Source organism: Vanellus vanellus, assembly GCF_965231255.1.
Source record: "Vanellus vanellus genome assembly, chromosome: 3".
In the NCBI taxonomy this organism is placed as follows: Eukaryota; Metazoa; Chordata; class Aves; order Charadriiformes; family Charadriidae; genus Vanellus; species Vanellus vanellus.
Window position 1 is genome coordinate 54137675 of NC_138907.1, and position 15601 is coordinate 54153275.

The 15601-nt window shown below is 42.8% G+C and overlaps 1 protein-coding gene across 1 annotated transcript in view; it reads right to left on the minus strand.

Annotated features, from left to right (window-relative positions):
- Window positions 1-15601, minus strand: part of FNDC1 (fibronectin type III domain containing 1) — a gene marked incomplete at its 5' end in the record, with an annotated part of 72840 nt that overhangs the window by 23717 nt on the left and 33522 nt on the right. The window contains 7 exons of the mRNA XM_082481094.1: window positions 2838-3218; window positions 4187-4298; window positions 6072-6205; window positions 7963-10335; window positions 11036-11224; window positions 14490-14597; window positions 15247-15434. Coding sequence (XP_082337220.1) covers window positions 2838-3218; window positions 4187-4298; window positions 6072-6205; window positions 7963-10335; window positions 11036-11224; window positions 14490-14597; window positions 15247-15434 — 3485 coding nt within the window. The remainder of the gene's footprint in view (window positions 1-2837; window positions 3219-4186; window positions 4299-6071; window positions 6206-7962; window positions 10336-11035; window positions 11225-14489; window positions 14598-15246; window positions 15435-15601) is intronic.

Genomic DNA, 15601 nt, shown 5'->3' on the forward strand with positions numbered 1-15601 from the left:
TTTTCTCCACATACACCAGCTGAAGTTCTCCAGTTGGCTCCACCACCCTTTGTTGCAGCTCTTCGGTGAACCCTACCAGTACCAGATGAGGCTAAGTCTTGCTATGGACCGCTTGCCGTAGTCTTTTGGCATCTGTAAGGACAGTGGACTGCACAACCACCGCTTGATTTTATCACATGTAACAAGTGGTTAAGACTCCACCTTTTTTTTCCTTTTGATTTCATGAAAAAAGTTTAGCTGATTTCACTGACAGATCACGTTTGTGTTGTCAAAGTCTTTCTTGAAAGTTAAAGACTGCTGAATTTACTGAAATGTTGACAATAAATTCTGCTGGGTCAAGCAAAAATCCTGCCAGAGAGTAAGCAAATTTGCCAAAGCTTAAGCAGAACATTTGGCAGTGGGTTTTGGCACTTGCAGTCCCCGGCTGTTTGGGAGTAAAGCACTTAGCAACAAAATATCAAGCTTTGGCAGAATGAGTATTTCATTAAATCATCTGGGGTATTTTCCAGACCCAGATTAACGGGAAAGAAAACATAAAAATATGATTTGGAAATGGTCAAGGGAAAACTGCATTAAATGTTTTGATACTTCAAGTAGTAGTTGTTTATTCCTCTTGAAATAGGCACTGCACTTGTTAAACAAAACCAGCCATCATTAAATAAGTACCATAAAGGTGGTCTCTTTTCAAGCAAGTTCCTCTGGAACAGGCAGGTTGTTTTTGCTGCATTTGTCAAATGTTGAGGCAGGTCACCAAGCAAAAAAAAAAAAAAAAGAAAAGAAGAAGATCCAAATAATTACTCTTCAGAGAAACTTTCATAATTGCCAGGTAGGGGTTAATATTGCTCAAGCTATATAGCAGGTAAAAAATGGAAATCCAGCAACATCTTGTTCTTTCAGTCTTCCACTTCGATGCATTTGCAGACATACTGTTGAAACGCCAGACAGTTTAGGAGTGACTTAAGAGCCGTTCTCATTGAACACGCAGCCTGTGTAAAAAGACTACTTTTCATCCATGCCTCTAGGAAAGCTCAAGGATCCAGCAAGCTCATCTGGTAGAGGGAAAAAAAAATCCCAAACAGAATGTTTTTAAATGTTCATAAAATCACATGAAAATTCCCCATCTCACAACTCTACTAAAAATAATACTGCAAAGCTTTTTGTTGTTCAGCTTCTGGAGCCTATGCTCAGATTAACCCAGCCATATTTCATAAACTCTTATTGTTCTTGTAATATGTACACTCAGAAGATATCCTTCAGGTATGAAATAGCACAGACATTACAGGATATAAGCAGCATCTAAGATAAGAAAAAGGAGCTGGTGGGAGTGGGAAGAACTCTAACCATACCAAAACCCACGGCGCCCTTTAGGCACCTCTGAAAATACCAGGCTGACCATATAAAGCAATATTTGTAAGACTTTTGTAAATACAATTAAGAACAATGAAAACACCAAAGGGAAAATGAAAAATCTTCAAAGAAATATTTAATGATGGTGGTCATTTATAAATACATACGTTTGTGTGTGTGTGTGTATATACACATCTATGCATATGTATATATGCGTGCACACTTCCATAAATACATACTCAAACAGGGGCCTAATTGTTAGATAAATATTAATACTATAAATCATTGTAATTCCACCTGTACAAGGCAGTAACATTTGTGACTCACCCAGGATAGCTGGTAAGGGAATTTTCAGTCTTCTGCATCTGAGATCCTTTCCAAAGATGCCATCCTTAGACTCACTGTGAGTTGCTGAAGTCACATCTTTCCATATCTTCTGCACTCTTCAAAACCGATAGTTCAGCTTCTCAGGCCATGGTTATATGACCTACTTGTAAATCTACTTAGGCTTCAGAGATACAGGTGTATGGGGTAAAGATAAGGGGGTTTAATTACCCACTAAAACTGGCCACTGCACTTGGCAGATGTCTGACTGCCATCATGGCCATGCTTCTACTGCCCATTTGCAGACTGAGTTGGGGATTACCTACAAATGGAAAGGATAAGGACTACTGTGGTGCTCCCTGATCCAGTTTTGCGAAATAAGGAGGTTACTGGGTTGCAATACAACATTCAGGTAATGAAAGGGTAAAACACGGTAGGAACCAGGTCAACATCCAGAGACTCTAATGCATTTATGTTTGTTTACTTTGGATTTCAGTTTGGCACCACATCCTAAGCTTGTATAACTGCTACAGGGAAATAATGACATGTACCAACCCTGGTTTTTATTTTCTGATGAGAAAGATATCAGTGTACAACTCTCTGGCTTATCTATGCAGAGCCGGAGTTGTCTTTCCCCAGCATCACCTGTGCTGTGCTACATTCCTGCCAGACAATCTCTATCTCTGAGGACTGGCAAGAGAACAAGAATCTCATTTTGCAAAAGCCGGTTCCACTATAGCTCAAAAGAGAGACTTTTAGGAATTTAAGGTGAGAAATACACACAAAATAGAAAAAATGTATAATGCCATTAGGTCCTTCCCTGTCCTGAACTGGAGTGATGACTTCATTATAGGTGAGGGCTTTGACCACAAAATATGTGCTCACGCGCATGAATACATGTGACATGACTTGATCCAACACAAGGTGAGAATTCTGCTAAAATCAACATATTTCCATGAAAAACTTCAACTTTGAGGAAAGCTGACATTTTCCAATGAAAAACCATTTAATGCCCATACCCTTCTTCAGCTGCTCTAACCTCAGCTCCTACCTTATCACATCGACAGAAATCTTCAGATGCAGATTCTCTCCTGCTTCACACTTATGCAGCTGCGCTGTATGAACAGCACAACCAAAGAAGTCCAAAGAGCACAAAAGGAAGTTACCTTCTGCGTTGCACTCTGGCAGACCATCGAACCCCAACAGCAAGTTGCCCTCATCATCATACTGTGCGTAGGTGCCTGGAGGACAGGTTGGGGGTGGTTTCTCCGTGGGTGGTTCAGTGGTGGTCGGTTCAGGAGTGGTGGTGGTAGTTGTAGCAACAGTTGTTGTAGTGGTCGTAGTAGTTGTTGTGGTAGTTGTTGGGGGTGTTGTTGTAGTAGTAGTTGAGGGAGTGGTTGTTTTCTTAATCATTTCAAGACCAATCAGAGGTTTCCCTCCAAGGCTTATTATCGGTTTATCTTGTGCACTTGCTACAGGTTTACTAAATCTGCCGTGTCCAAACAAAGGTAATCCATCAGGACTCACCATTGGGGCACCCTTTTCATCTAGAAGAGAAGAACAAAACCAAAATATCTCACCATTAATCAATTTCAGGCTTATAGCATGGTATTTATCAACAGCAGATACCACAAGAGCACTGAGACTATGATTACAGACTCCTGTAACTAAGCTGACAGAGAAGGTGGTTGTTATCTAGGAATGAGCCATGGCTAAGGAAGCTGCAAAACGGTTCAGAAGAACCTCAGATAAACTACAGTGCTGTTCACTTTTATCAGCTGTTTGATAAACACTTCTTGGGAAGACTGCAGGGAGGCTTCACTGCAGAATCACAACAGGCAGACTGTGGCTGCATTTAATCTGTCAGTCTCATAACTGTTGATGAAAGGTATGAGGAATCCATATTCTGCTCCCTAATGTCAACCACATGCAAGGTAAAACTGGGACGAGCTGGTGAGATGCAGATACATTTTTGTGCCCAATTCGGGGTACTGCAAATATTCACGGTGACCAGTTTAACAGCAGGCACTGAATTTGCATTCAAGAGATCTATATGCGTGGACTGGTATGCAAACAGCAGTGTTTTCACAGACCACATAGAGCAGTTTTTACTGTTTGTGGTCAGTTTCAGAACAAAAAAAAAATAAAATAAACCACACGCATATGGCTGGTATAGTGCTAGTGGTGGGGAATAAATATTTCTATGTTTACAGAGATATAAACAAGCATCAATCCTTATTCTAGCTCAGTTCTGCGGTCGTTTCTAATGGTAATACAAGTGAGACGGTCTTGGGTGATTCTTGCCACCTTGTACTCAGGAGCCCCACAGGATGGCCCAAAGCTTCCCCAGGTCCTGAAATGTGCTGACTGTCTGATGGAGACCTGAGGTATAAGCAACTCCAAAAGGCTTGCATGGGGCCTGAGGATGCGTGAAGCATTTGACAGCTCAAAGACTTGTAACATGTGCACAAAACCAGTAGATTTTTTTTTCTGTAAGAAGGAAGCTGTCACTTACCAACAATTGTACGTCCATCCCCTCCTAACTTCACTCGGAGAGGGTTGCCTTGGGAATCTTGGAGGTATTTTCCTTCAACATTTAACACTAGCCCTCGGTCAAGATCTACAATCTAAAAGCAATAGACGGACTCAAGTTTAGCTAACACAAGAGGAGGCGAAATGAAATTTCGCAGCAGCAGAAATCCTGGGGAAATTCAGATGCTAAGTGGGATGTTCAGGAATAGCTACAACACCCACCGACTTTTAAGAGCGAGTCACTAATTGTATAGTAATCGCTGAAAAATCACTGCTGAAGAAAGCAAATCCCCAGGAGCTGGGCTCCAGACTTGCACAGCAACCATATTCATATTGCCTACTGTAGTTCTCACATGCAAAGGAGCAACTCCCTTGATTTTCTTCAGCTGCACAACTCCTAAGGTGGATTCCTGTAATACTGATTTGAGTATGACCCCGAGTCCTTTTGAAGACGGGATTTAAAAGTATGTCTACTAATCAAAAAAAAAAGGGGGGGGCGGGGAGTGGGGGGGACACCAAACTAGTTAATTTAGATCAAAGCAGCAGTGAAAACAAAGTAGCTAAGATTTTAATTGGGGTAGGAGACTGAAGAAAAGCCTCTGTCTCATAAAGTTTGGATTGAATTCAAGAGGTAACTGCCATTAAAATCCAGTCATCATTGCTATTTCAACCCCAAATAGCTGAACTCCATGCTGCTTGAACCTGAGGTAACAGACACTGAGCCACAGAATACAAAAATGCAAAAGGTGTTAAGCGCTGGGAGGAAACTGGGAAGAGGATGTGAGCAGCAGTTCCAGGTTGGCAAGAGAGACTTACATTTGGTGCTGGGGAAAAGAATGCAGCAGGAGGGACAGCAGATCATGAGATCAGTCTCTGAAGACTTCCAGGCCCCAGATGTTCACACAGAACCTGTTGCTTTACAAGGTCTTCATCCTGCTTGCAGCAATGTCCTCCTCGCATGGCGCGGAGAGAGACACCCTACAGCCTCCCAAGGACCTTTCCAGCCCACTTTCTGGAATCTATTTAAAGGGCTTTGGGGATGCTTTTCAAAATGCCTCCCTTGAATGTGACATACCTGATGCACCTTTTCATGTTCCTCTAATGCAAATGCTAGTGGCCATAAAATAAATGTCTCCATGTTTCATGCAGCTCTACTGACGCCAGGGAGGCTGGTCACTGTCTCCTCCTGCTCAGTGTTTGGGCAAACACATAGGAAACACCAGTTCCTTCGCTGCATTGGGTGGTTATAAACTCACTGGAAAGGATTCTAAAAGACAAGGTCTGGGCTTGTAGGCACCTAGTGGGGCTTTCCTATCAATAGCATCTGAGCTCTCCTGAAAATACCACTGAAAATGAGTCTGTATGAACAGCAAAATGCTTAAAGATACCTACATATGTACATTTAAAGCATTGTGACACTTATGGAGTAACTTCACATTTCGATGCTCTTGCTCATGAGCTTCTCCCTGGAGTGTGAGTCTGAGAGAAGCATTGCTGAATATGTCCTTCACAGCAGTTATCCCTGGCAGTCCCCACTCACACTGCACAGCAGACAAGCCCTGAGTCACTGGGGAGCTTAAATCCCTCTGACTTCGAGGATAAAATGATTTTCACTAAACCTGTGGGAGTAATTCTATAGTTGAAAATTCAAGCCATCAGGCTTTAAATCAGACATTTAAAATGCTCCAATAATGAAATTCAGAATTTTTCATTAGATTTCAATGCAACAGTGGAAACTAGATCACCAAGTACAACCTCACTTTACAGCTTCATTGACTGAGGGCACTATTCTCCTCTCATTTCTTAATGAAAATGTAAGTACAATAAAAGGCCAAAACATCTTGAATTTGGAGAGAAGGTCACCCTACCCACTTTGTTCCTTGAGGGCCATTGATTACTCTCTGTCCACTTGGTTTTCCATTATTACCAGGTATTATTTTTCCATTTCCATTGCCATTGCCATTTCCATTTTTTGTTGTAAGATTAGGTCTGCCATTGTAACCTGAGAGAAGAAAACACAGTATGCTGAAGAAAGCTGTGCATACTACAAACCACATTTTAAAATGCAAAGAAATGCATTTGCTGCCTGATCTGGACATAAATGAGAGCAGAAAGAGCCCTCACCACACTCAGAAAACCAGGCATTTCAGTTCTGCTTGGAGCAACTGTTGTGACAGCCCCATGGCTGACTCAAGCATCCGAAATGGTTTCTTCTGAAGAGGTTAAGCACTCATTGTTTGTTTCTACCCCGTTTATTTGGTCTCTTTACTCCCTCTTGGTTTTTTTAAGAAAGTATGGCAACATTTCTAGATGGCACTACAGCCATTAAAATGTTTGTGATCTTCGTAAATATTTGAGGAGTGGGGTGAGAGAGGAAGTCATTATTCAACACAACCACTCATTCAGTCCCATTCTTATACAAAGCTGTAGTGAGGAACTGAAAGGACAGGGGATGGCAATTAGCTGCCTTTTTTTTTTTCCACCTGTAAAAGGAAAGATTCTCCTTCTCTAGCTGAAAAAAACACTGCTACACAGAAGCACACTCAGCTCAGAAGTGGAGAAGCAGTGACACTGAGCTGCAGGCACCCCAGCTCAGAAAGGGCAGCAATTTTCACATCCTAACTCAGAGACTTGCCTCCAGAAAAATATATATGATAATATATACATATATTAACTGGAAAAAAATATATTAACTGAACACTCCTCAGCTATTAACTTCCCAAGTGCATGGTTAGCAGTAAGCTGGTATACAACCTCCATAGAGAAATCTGTCATCCTTTCATGCAATGCATCTCATTCTCCATGGTATTATTTAAGGTCCACTCCCATCTTAAAGCTCTGCAAGCTGGTGGACCTCCACACGACACTGAGTCTGACTAAAGCATAGCAAACACAATAGCCCAGTTGCATGCTCCTCACTGTATAACAGTGAGGCCACGTTGAACAAAACATTGTTGTCTACGTATAGTATAGAAGGTATTTACTAAAATAGTCAGGTCACTCAATACTATTTTGGATGTCCACGCATTGGAAGGAGAAAAAACATTTCTACCTAGCAAAGTCACTGAGACTGTCTGGGATTCTCCATAGGTGAGATGAGGAATCAATAGGTGACACACCTTGATGTGTGGCGGACCCACTGTTCCGCTACCCAGCATCAGCAGATATTCTGCCAGAAATGGAGCCTTTAACATTTGGGGTAAATCACAGCCATAAAGGTATTAGAGGGTCTGGCTGTGACGTAAGCAGTCTTCAACAGGAATGTGCAACCCTGAGCTGTCACTTAAAAAAAGAGGAAAGTGGCTTAAAAATTAATTAAAGAAAACATAGAATGCCTGGACAGCATGAGCAAACACCTTACTGCCTAGGCATGGGCAAGGCAGCACTATATAAAAGCCTTTAGTAATCCATATGATGAAGAGCAATATACCTGAGAGGCTGTCACGTTCTGAGTAGAAATGTGCTGTCAGTGTAGTTATTGCTCAATAAGGAACATACAATTTAGTACATAACCCTGTCATCCCCTCTGTGGATCAAGGGATCCTGCGCAGATCAGACCACAGGACCAAAGGTCTAGGGTACCACATTACACTGATTAGGCAATGTCCTCAAGAATTGGGCTCCCTGAGAACCACCAAAATAAAAAGTAATACATTATACTAAACAACTGAACCTGCATTCTGATGGAGGGCATTCATCTAACTGCTGATCTTGGGAAAAATACAACTCGGTGAGATTACTACAACAAAGACAAGATACCTTGTCTATAAGGAGGTCTAACAAATTGCCGTTGCGAAGGACTCCGTAGCCTGGAGTTCAATATTCGCTGGCGAGGAGATAAAGTGGAAGAAGAAACTGTTGGAGAAACAGTGTGTGTGGTGGTAGTTGCAGAAGAACGTGGCCAGACAAAGCTTGGTTTAGATGCGGTGTGCTTGTGAGAGGACTGAGTAATCCGTGATGCTATGGCAGAGCTTCCTGGTGATTCGGGAGAAGATATTTTTAATGTTGGAGTTTTTTCCTTCTCTTCCTCTTCAGAGCTGACTTTGTGAGGTAGATGAGTGTCCATAGATTTCCTTTTATTGCTAGTAGTGTCATCATACGTGTTTTTGTTACCTCTAGAAACAGAAGGGGACCATTTTGCTGCCAAAGATGTGGGCTTCTCTTTCACTTCTTTCTGATCGTATTCACTGTAATAATCATCCTCTTCATTAGAAACTGACTGACGAGATTTAGATGAAGAGGACGAAGGAACTTTTCGAGGAAGTTCAGGTTTGGATATTTTTGAGGGCAACAGGCCATATTTTTTCTCTGTTTGGGACGCTGTTCTTGTAGCGACCATTGAGCGAGTAGGTAATGAAGGACGAGCTTGTCTCGAAGAAGTGGATGACAACCTTGGATTATACTGATTGTCTTTTGCTGTATCACTGGCAGAACTGGAGTCTGGTTGAGTAAGTTTTGGGTTGTAGGAAGCTACCTGAGAACCTGGCTGCTGTTGCTTTGACAGAGATGAACTTGAGCTTCCCTGAGAGAAAGATGCAGGTAATCCCCTAGAAGAGGACACGTCTTTAGGAAACACAGAGCGGCTGCTTGCTCTGTCACTGCCTTCTGTTACATCCTCATCGTCGTCTTCCTGCAATTCTTCATTACTCTGGGATGGGACATGAGATGGGAGGCGCCGGCCCCTTGAATGCAGTAAAGAAGGACTTGTTTTTGCCCTCTGCGGAGGCTCTGAGCGGGAGGTCTTCTCCAAGGGAAGATGAGAGGGGAACACCTTTTTAGGCAAAGACACACTTGGTTTTGATCGAGCAAGGGTGTCTTTTACCTCTCGACTGTCCTGGTCTTCAGACTTACGTGTGGAAAGAGAAGATTGCAAAAGAGAATGCTTTTCTGCAGCAGCCGCTCGACTCTGTTCTGCTGCGTCAGAGTGGGGTGACTTTTCACCGTGTGTGTCTCTGAGGTGAGAATCAGAATCAACCTGAGGATTTCTTCTCTTGGAAGAGATTGCTGAAGAAGACTGCCTGGAAGAGGGTAGAGAAGGAAATAAGGGGTTTTCATCTTGTGAGTCCTCCCTATAACTCTTATCAATATCCTTTTCGTCAGATTTGGCACTGCTGGAGGAGTGAGAGTGAGGTGAAGTGTGACCAGAAACAGGAGACCTTGATGAGACTGCCACTGCAGCTAATTTTGAATCCTTCCATGTGTGAGAAGTGGAACCTGAGGGCAGCCTTGTTTGCTGTGTTCTAGAACTGGGCTGTCTTGCCCTGTCCTCTGCTTCTTCACTGTCAAACTCATTATGGCTATCACGAGCATGCGAATCTGCTGATTTGGAAGAGGGTTGATGTGAATGACCTAGAGAGCCAGGCCTACTGGGATGGCTTGGGACAACCTCATAAGAGACAGCAGACTTCCGATTTGATGGCAAAGCCAGGCGATTAGGGTCTGAAGGTTTAGAAGACACTTTCACCAGCACGGGGTCTGTCTTTCCTTCCACATTACCTGCAAGATCATTATTTTTGGCAGGCAGAGGATGGGAAGAGGTTTTAGAAGGCACATTAGTGTTGCTTTGCCTCATTTGCTTTGTTTCATTATCTGTGTATTTAGGAACTGACGAGGCAGAAGAATGTTGTGCTGATGATGGTAACAGTGCTGGTGGCTCATGTTTCTCTGTGCTGGTCTGCCGTGACGCTTCTGATGTATGAGTTCGAACAGGGGTCCTCCCTGAGGCAAGGACAGGGTGGACCGGCCGATGAGGGGACAAGGGTCTAACAATTCTCCCCTGATCCTGGGCTTTTGGGGGCGTCGTTGGAGCTTCCTGGGAGGAATCATGATCGTCTGTCACTTCAGTGGATTGGAGATCAGGTTCCAACTCAACTGTCTTTCTAGAAGGTAACTGAGATTTACTCAGGACCCCTCCTCGAGTCAATATTTTATTCTTATATTCAGAAAGAAGACTCTTTTTATCACTAACATTAGGTGAACGAACAGATGACTGCTTAGAGGAAAGCAATGGCTGGACTTTTGAAGAAACAGAGGAAGTTTGAGAAGGAGATGAGCCAGCATTCCCAGGTTTTTTAGTCTCTGAATTATCCTGAATATTTTTTTTTTGCTGAGCAATGGAATCTTCATGAGCAGCTGGGGGGAAAAAAAAGTGTTTATTCATAACAATAGAAGCAGCACAAAAAACTGACTAAGAGAAGAAACCAGCCATGTAGCAAGAACAAGACAACTTACGAGAATATGAGACAATAATTATTTCTGTATTAACCAGCCTACATGGAATTATTGTAACTTGGGTAAAACTTAGAGCAATTAAAATCAAACATTTAAAAGCAGGGACCGCAACATCATATCAGTGGAACAAAATCTTCAGCAGAGCTTAGTCATGTTGGTGGCACGGTGCTGCATTATCCCATCTGAGGCTGTGGCCCACATTCTTAGTTAACTCAGCAAATCTCCCATCCCCACAACAGCATCTTTTTGGCAAGAAGCAAATGCAAGGAGTAGTACCTGAGTAAGCCAGTTTAACTGATTTTCAAGGGTAGGAATTGTCAGGAATAGCACAACTGAAGACTCAAAGCACTGTATTCTTTGGCCTTTGGATAACAAGAGCCCATAGTGCTTTCATGCAAGAAATAGAGTATGGTATACGCTTATTTAAGTTGTTAAAATGTCCATAAAATGTCCTTTTATATGCTGCAGAAACAATACTAAGGAAGTAAAATCTCACGGGTTAGATGGAGTGCAGAGGAAGAAAAGTCAGTAAAAATGAACATAAGTGGGATCAAGGCAAGAATGGGCAGACTACACAATCGATGCATGGCATGGTGCTCACCTGCTGGGATGGCGACACTGAAGGCTTTAGACTGAGGACCTGGTCCTCTCCTGTTTGCTGCACGAATTTTGAAAATATAGCGCTCCCCGGCCTGCAGACCATCTATTATGGCTGATGTTGTAGCTCCAGAGTAGGTGATGGACTTTGCTCCAAATGGCTTGAGAGCCGGGGCGTATGAAAGAATGTATTCTGAAATGATTTGGCAGACGGTTGGAAGGAGGAAACTGAAAACAGTCCTGTTTCCAGCGGACAGACTGTATGGGTAGGATGAATTAGAACGTGCATTACTAAAATTAATACACTAGCAATGCACGCTGAGTCAACAGCTGGAGTATAAAGACATAAGAGAGAGAGATATACACACATATATGTAGGTAAGTTGAACATTTGTTCATGTTAACAGACAAAACCAAATCGCATCGATGACCTAATGACTGAGACAGAATGTGTTAGCTTATACCTTTGTAAAAATACATAAACAACAATGCCCATCAGAGCGAAAAGTCACCAACAGGATCCGGATGACAGCTGTGCATTCCAGAGAAGGTACGGGGACACGAGAAAGTTACAGCACTAACTACTGTGTGGTTCGGTGTGCTGCACCAGGATACCTTTTTTTGTTTATGGACACCAACTAATAAAGGGAAAAAACGAGTCCTCTGAAAAAAACTAACGGCCCTAAATCAGAAATAAGAGGAAATCTACAAAGAGAAAAGGCACTGTAAGCAGAAAACACGTATGAACATTGCCAGGAAAATACGCACTATTCTACTACTTGTGGAAATCTAGTCTAAAAGACTGTGCAAATGTTAGGTAGTGCATATCGCTAAAATCAGAATACCTATGCTTTTACGACTGATGGACCACAAGCAGATTTTAGACTTCTCAAGAGAAAGAGAAATCCTGAACTCACTGATTAGCTACCAAGATATTTCCAATAAACAACCCAGAGAACATTATTCCAAAACATAACTTGCTTACAATAGTGGACAACACACAATTGCATTGCTGACTATAGCTAGGTCCACAGCAAGTAAGAACATTAAAAATTTTCTTTCCCACAGAAATTATTTGGAAGAAGAAAAAAACGGTGTATTCCCATAGTTAGCATTCAAGACGTCAGTACTAAAATCAGGTGACATTATTAATTAGTAATAATTACTTTCTTATCTTACATTCCCAACAGAGCCTTGACACAGCTAGAACTGCACTGTATTTTAAGACCCTCATCATGCAAGACCAGCTCTGCCAGTCCACTGTGATGAAACTCTACCAGCTCCAAAGGCCATATACTCATTCTTCAGCAGTGCTGGAGCCTGAGGGGCATACCCATGAAAACACCAAAGCACTTACTTCAATCTCGGGAACAATATTACTGCAGTCAAATATAAGTGTTTCCAGCTGAGTCTTTGCTTAGAGGGGTTTTAGCTGTAATCTACAGGCCAGTAGGTAAAATTCATGCCTGGATGACTGAGGTTCTTATTCAGAAAATATACTTCTATCAGGAGACAACAGCACTGCGTATTGCCAAATGGTAGCAATAGCGCATCTGTCCAACAAAACCAAAATTGGACACACTATGCTTAACTATAGCTGGGGCCAAACACCTCTGCAGAGAGAGCGACGCAAGGTCTCGTTGCCACGTACGGAACTCACCCTGCTCTCACCTTTCAGCTTGGGATTACTGTGGTACCTGTGTTCTGTATTAGCTTTCTGTATTGAGAGAAATTTCACCCCTGTAGGAATAATTGTAGGCACGAAGAGGAGTCTTCCCGTTACACTCCCAAGGAGTGTAGGTAAGATCTCAGCCAAGTGCAGGCTTCCTTTTCTCTTCAGCCCTCTGTAAGAGGCACGGGTATTGGACCAAACCCGGACTTTGAAAATAAATTCCAAGGGCTGCCAGGTTTTTCCCTCTATACCAAGAAAAAACATAACACTTGAGGAGTCACAGTGCCAGGAAACCTCCAGAACATAGTAACACATTTAAAAACAGGAAACTAATTTTGGGTTTTTTTTAAATGAGACCATATGCATTGCATTAAGAAATAAGAGATGCTTAGGTCATCAAAATCAAGAGAAAAATCTTCAATATTTTATATGCAAATGTAAAAATGTAAAAAAAATGAAAACAATCAATGTATTATAAAGCATGGTAAGCTTTGGGTTTGGGTTTTTTTGTTGTTTCAATATAACCTGGAGTTGCTTTAATTGCAGAGGCACTGATGTTACTTCTGGTAACTCTCAAATGGCTACTGGAAGCCATTTTCTCCCATTACTTTAGTATATGGTATAAATATATAAAATGACAGAGTTGAAAAACAAATGGACCAAAAGACAAAAATTCCTGATTACCATGTGCTAGCAAAACAGCTATAGAGTGCTAATTTGGTGGTTTCATTTAGCCAGTATAACTGTTGTTTGTGTCATTTATTTAGTTTAAAAATAAGACATCTCCTGTAATACTTCATATTCAAGGAAAACAATGAGCTAATTAAACATATATAAGGGTTCAGCCCTTGAATATCAGGTATCATTAAAATGATTGCCTTGGATGAAACATCTCAAGATCAGCAGACAAAAACAGACAAAGGTCTACAGACGGCTCAAAATTAGGAGCAGATTTGAATTTTCAGATAGTGTCCCTGCACGACCTTACTTTAAGAAATAATAATTCTTGGACACAATTGCATTTCCATTGAAGCAATTGGCAAGACTCCTACTGACTTCAAAGAGGAAGGAATTCCACCACTGCCCTGAAGAACACATATAAAGTAGGTCTTGTACGCAGACACGGTAGACTTCCCTCCGGGCCAAAGGTTTTTTAAATCCTGAGATGCTACAGTGCTGATAAGGCACCTTCAGAAACTTGTGTAACTTGAGAACACAATCCCATCAACCGCTGGAGAACAGGAGCAGCCAAAATATCAGCCTGTTCATTTTCAGAAGGAGAAAGGAAAAAAAAATCCCAGAAAAATCCTGGCAAATTAGCTTTATGACCGTGTATGATAATGCTATAGTACACAAGGCTATTTGTGCTTGCTTCTTAAGCTGAGGCTTTCCTTCCGCGATAAACTAGAGATAAAACACAGCATAAACCCACTCACTTTCTTCGCAACTACACAACTTTTCCTTCTTTGCCTAACTATTACAAATCCTTTGGGAAACTTCCTTCTTGAGCTCCGTTTCAACCTGCTTATTGACGGAAGAAGACGTATGTGTGCATGCATGATACCCCGGGAAGCTCTGTGACATCCCAGGCACACGGTGGTGTTGGCTTCCCGGAGGCAGTGGGGAGATGCTGGGCTGGAAACAAGAAAATCTTGCTCAGGTATAAGACATTAACTAATGAAAAAATCCTGGCACAATCAGCGGTTCCAGCTTGCTGCGGAGTGGCAGTCTGACTTCGAGAAGACCAGCTCCTTGAGGGGGTTAAAACCCAACAGGGATGACTTACCTTTGACTTTTCCTTCACTTTCTGGGAGAGCATCCCAGGATGCTGCTACAGAGGTTGGTTTGCCCTTTAATGGCCAAACATCCAAATTTTCAGGCGCGCTGGCAGGAGCTGTGAAACAGCCATAAGCAGAAGAGGCAAGTAAGAACAGTTGACCTACACAGCATACACCTTCTGCTCCTTCTCATAGCAAAAATCCCAGTATGGCCATTTCAAAGATAAAGAAGAGTGTGAAGAGCACACATGGCTCAGGTCGATGCGTGCCTGTATCTCTGTATCAGACTCCTGTCGTGAAATTTTATTCCATACTTTTAGGCAGGCTGCCTGCATGAGACTGCTGCTGTGGCTTAGCTGGAATAATGTGGTAATTCACTTGTTATGGACCACTTCCCTGTACCAAAAGGGCCCCATGGCTTCTCCATGGTGGAGGCAGGGTTTAAATCTGCTGCACACCGAGAGGGACAGGCTGCTCCTCCCAAAGGAAGGGGCAAATCCAGCTGCAGGGGTCCAAGCTGCTGATCGGTCCCCCAAAAATACCCAAACCGTCTCCCCCTGTTCTTGTCCTGCTGCAAGAGCAGCCCCGATGTGCTCTCCAGGGCACTGCTGCAGGGAGGCAGGCAGCAGGACTGAGGGTTTCCCCAGGTTCTCAACCCTCTGCTGCCCCAGGCAAGCACTTAATCTGCCTTTCCCTCAAGTCAGCCGTATTTCACGGCTTAAACCCTAAAACTTGTATCACCCCAAGGACCTTTTTAATACATACCTGCCTCTGGAGTCCGCTGGTAAACAGACACGCTCCATTTGCCTTCCTTTTCTCCCTCCAAGATCTGGACGGCAAACTCGTACATGGTGTCTGGCAGCAGATTCTCCACTAGCGCCCGCCGGTTGGACACCTGCTTGTAATCCCACCTTGCCGACTCCCCCTTTTCCCGATAGCGAACACTGTACTGCCTGGGACCAGAAACACATGAAAATAAAAATTCACATGATAACCACTTCCACGAGGAAACTGAGAACATCTAATATGACCCCTTCTCCCGCTGTGCCCCTCAGGGTGTTTCAGTGCTGGGTTGCACAGCCCTTTCCTGTTCCCAGGCTGAGCAACACAGACCAGTGCT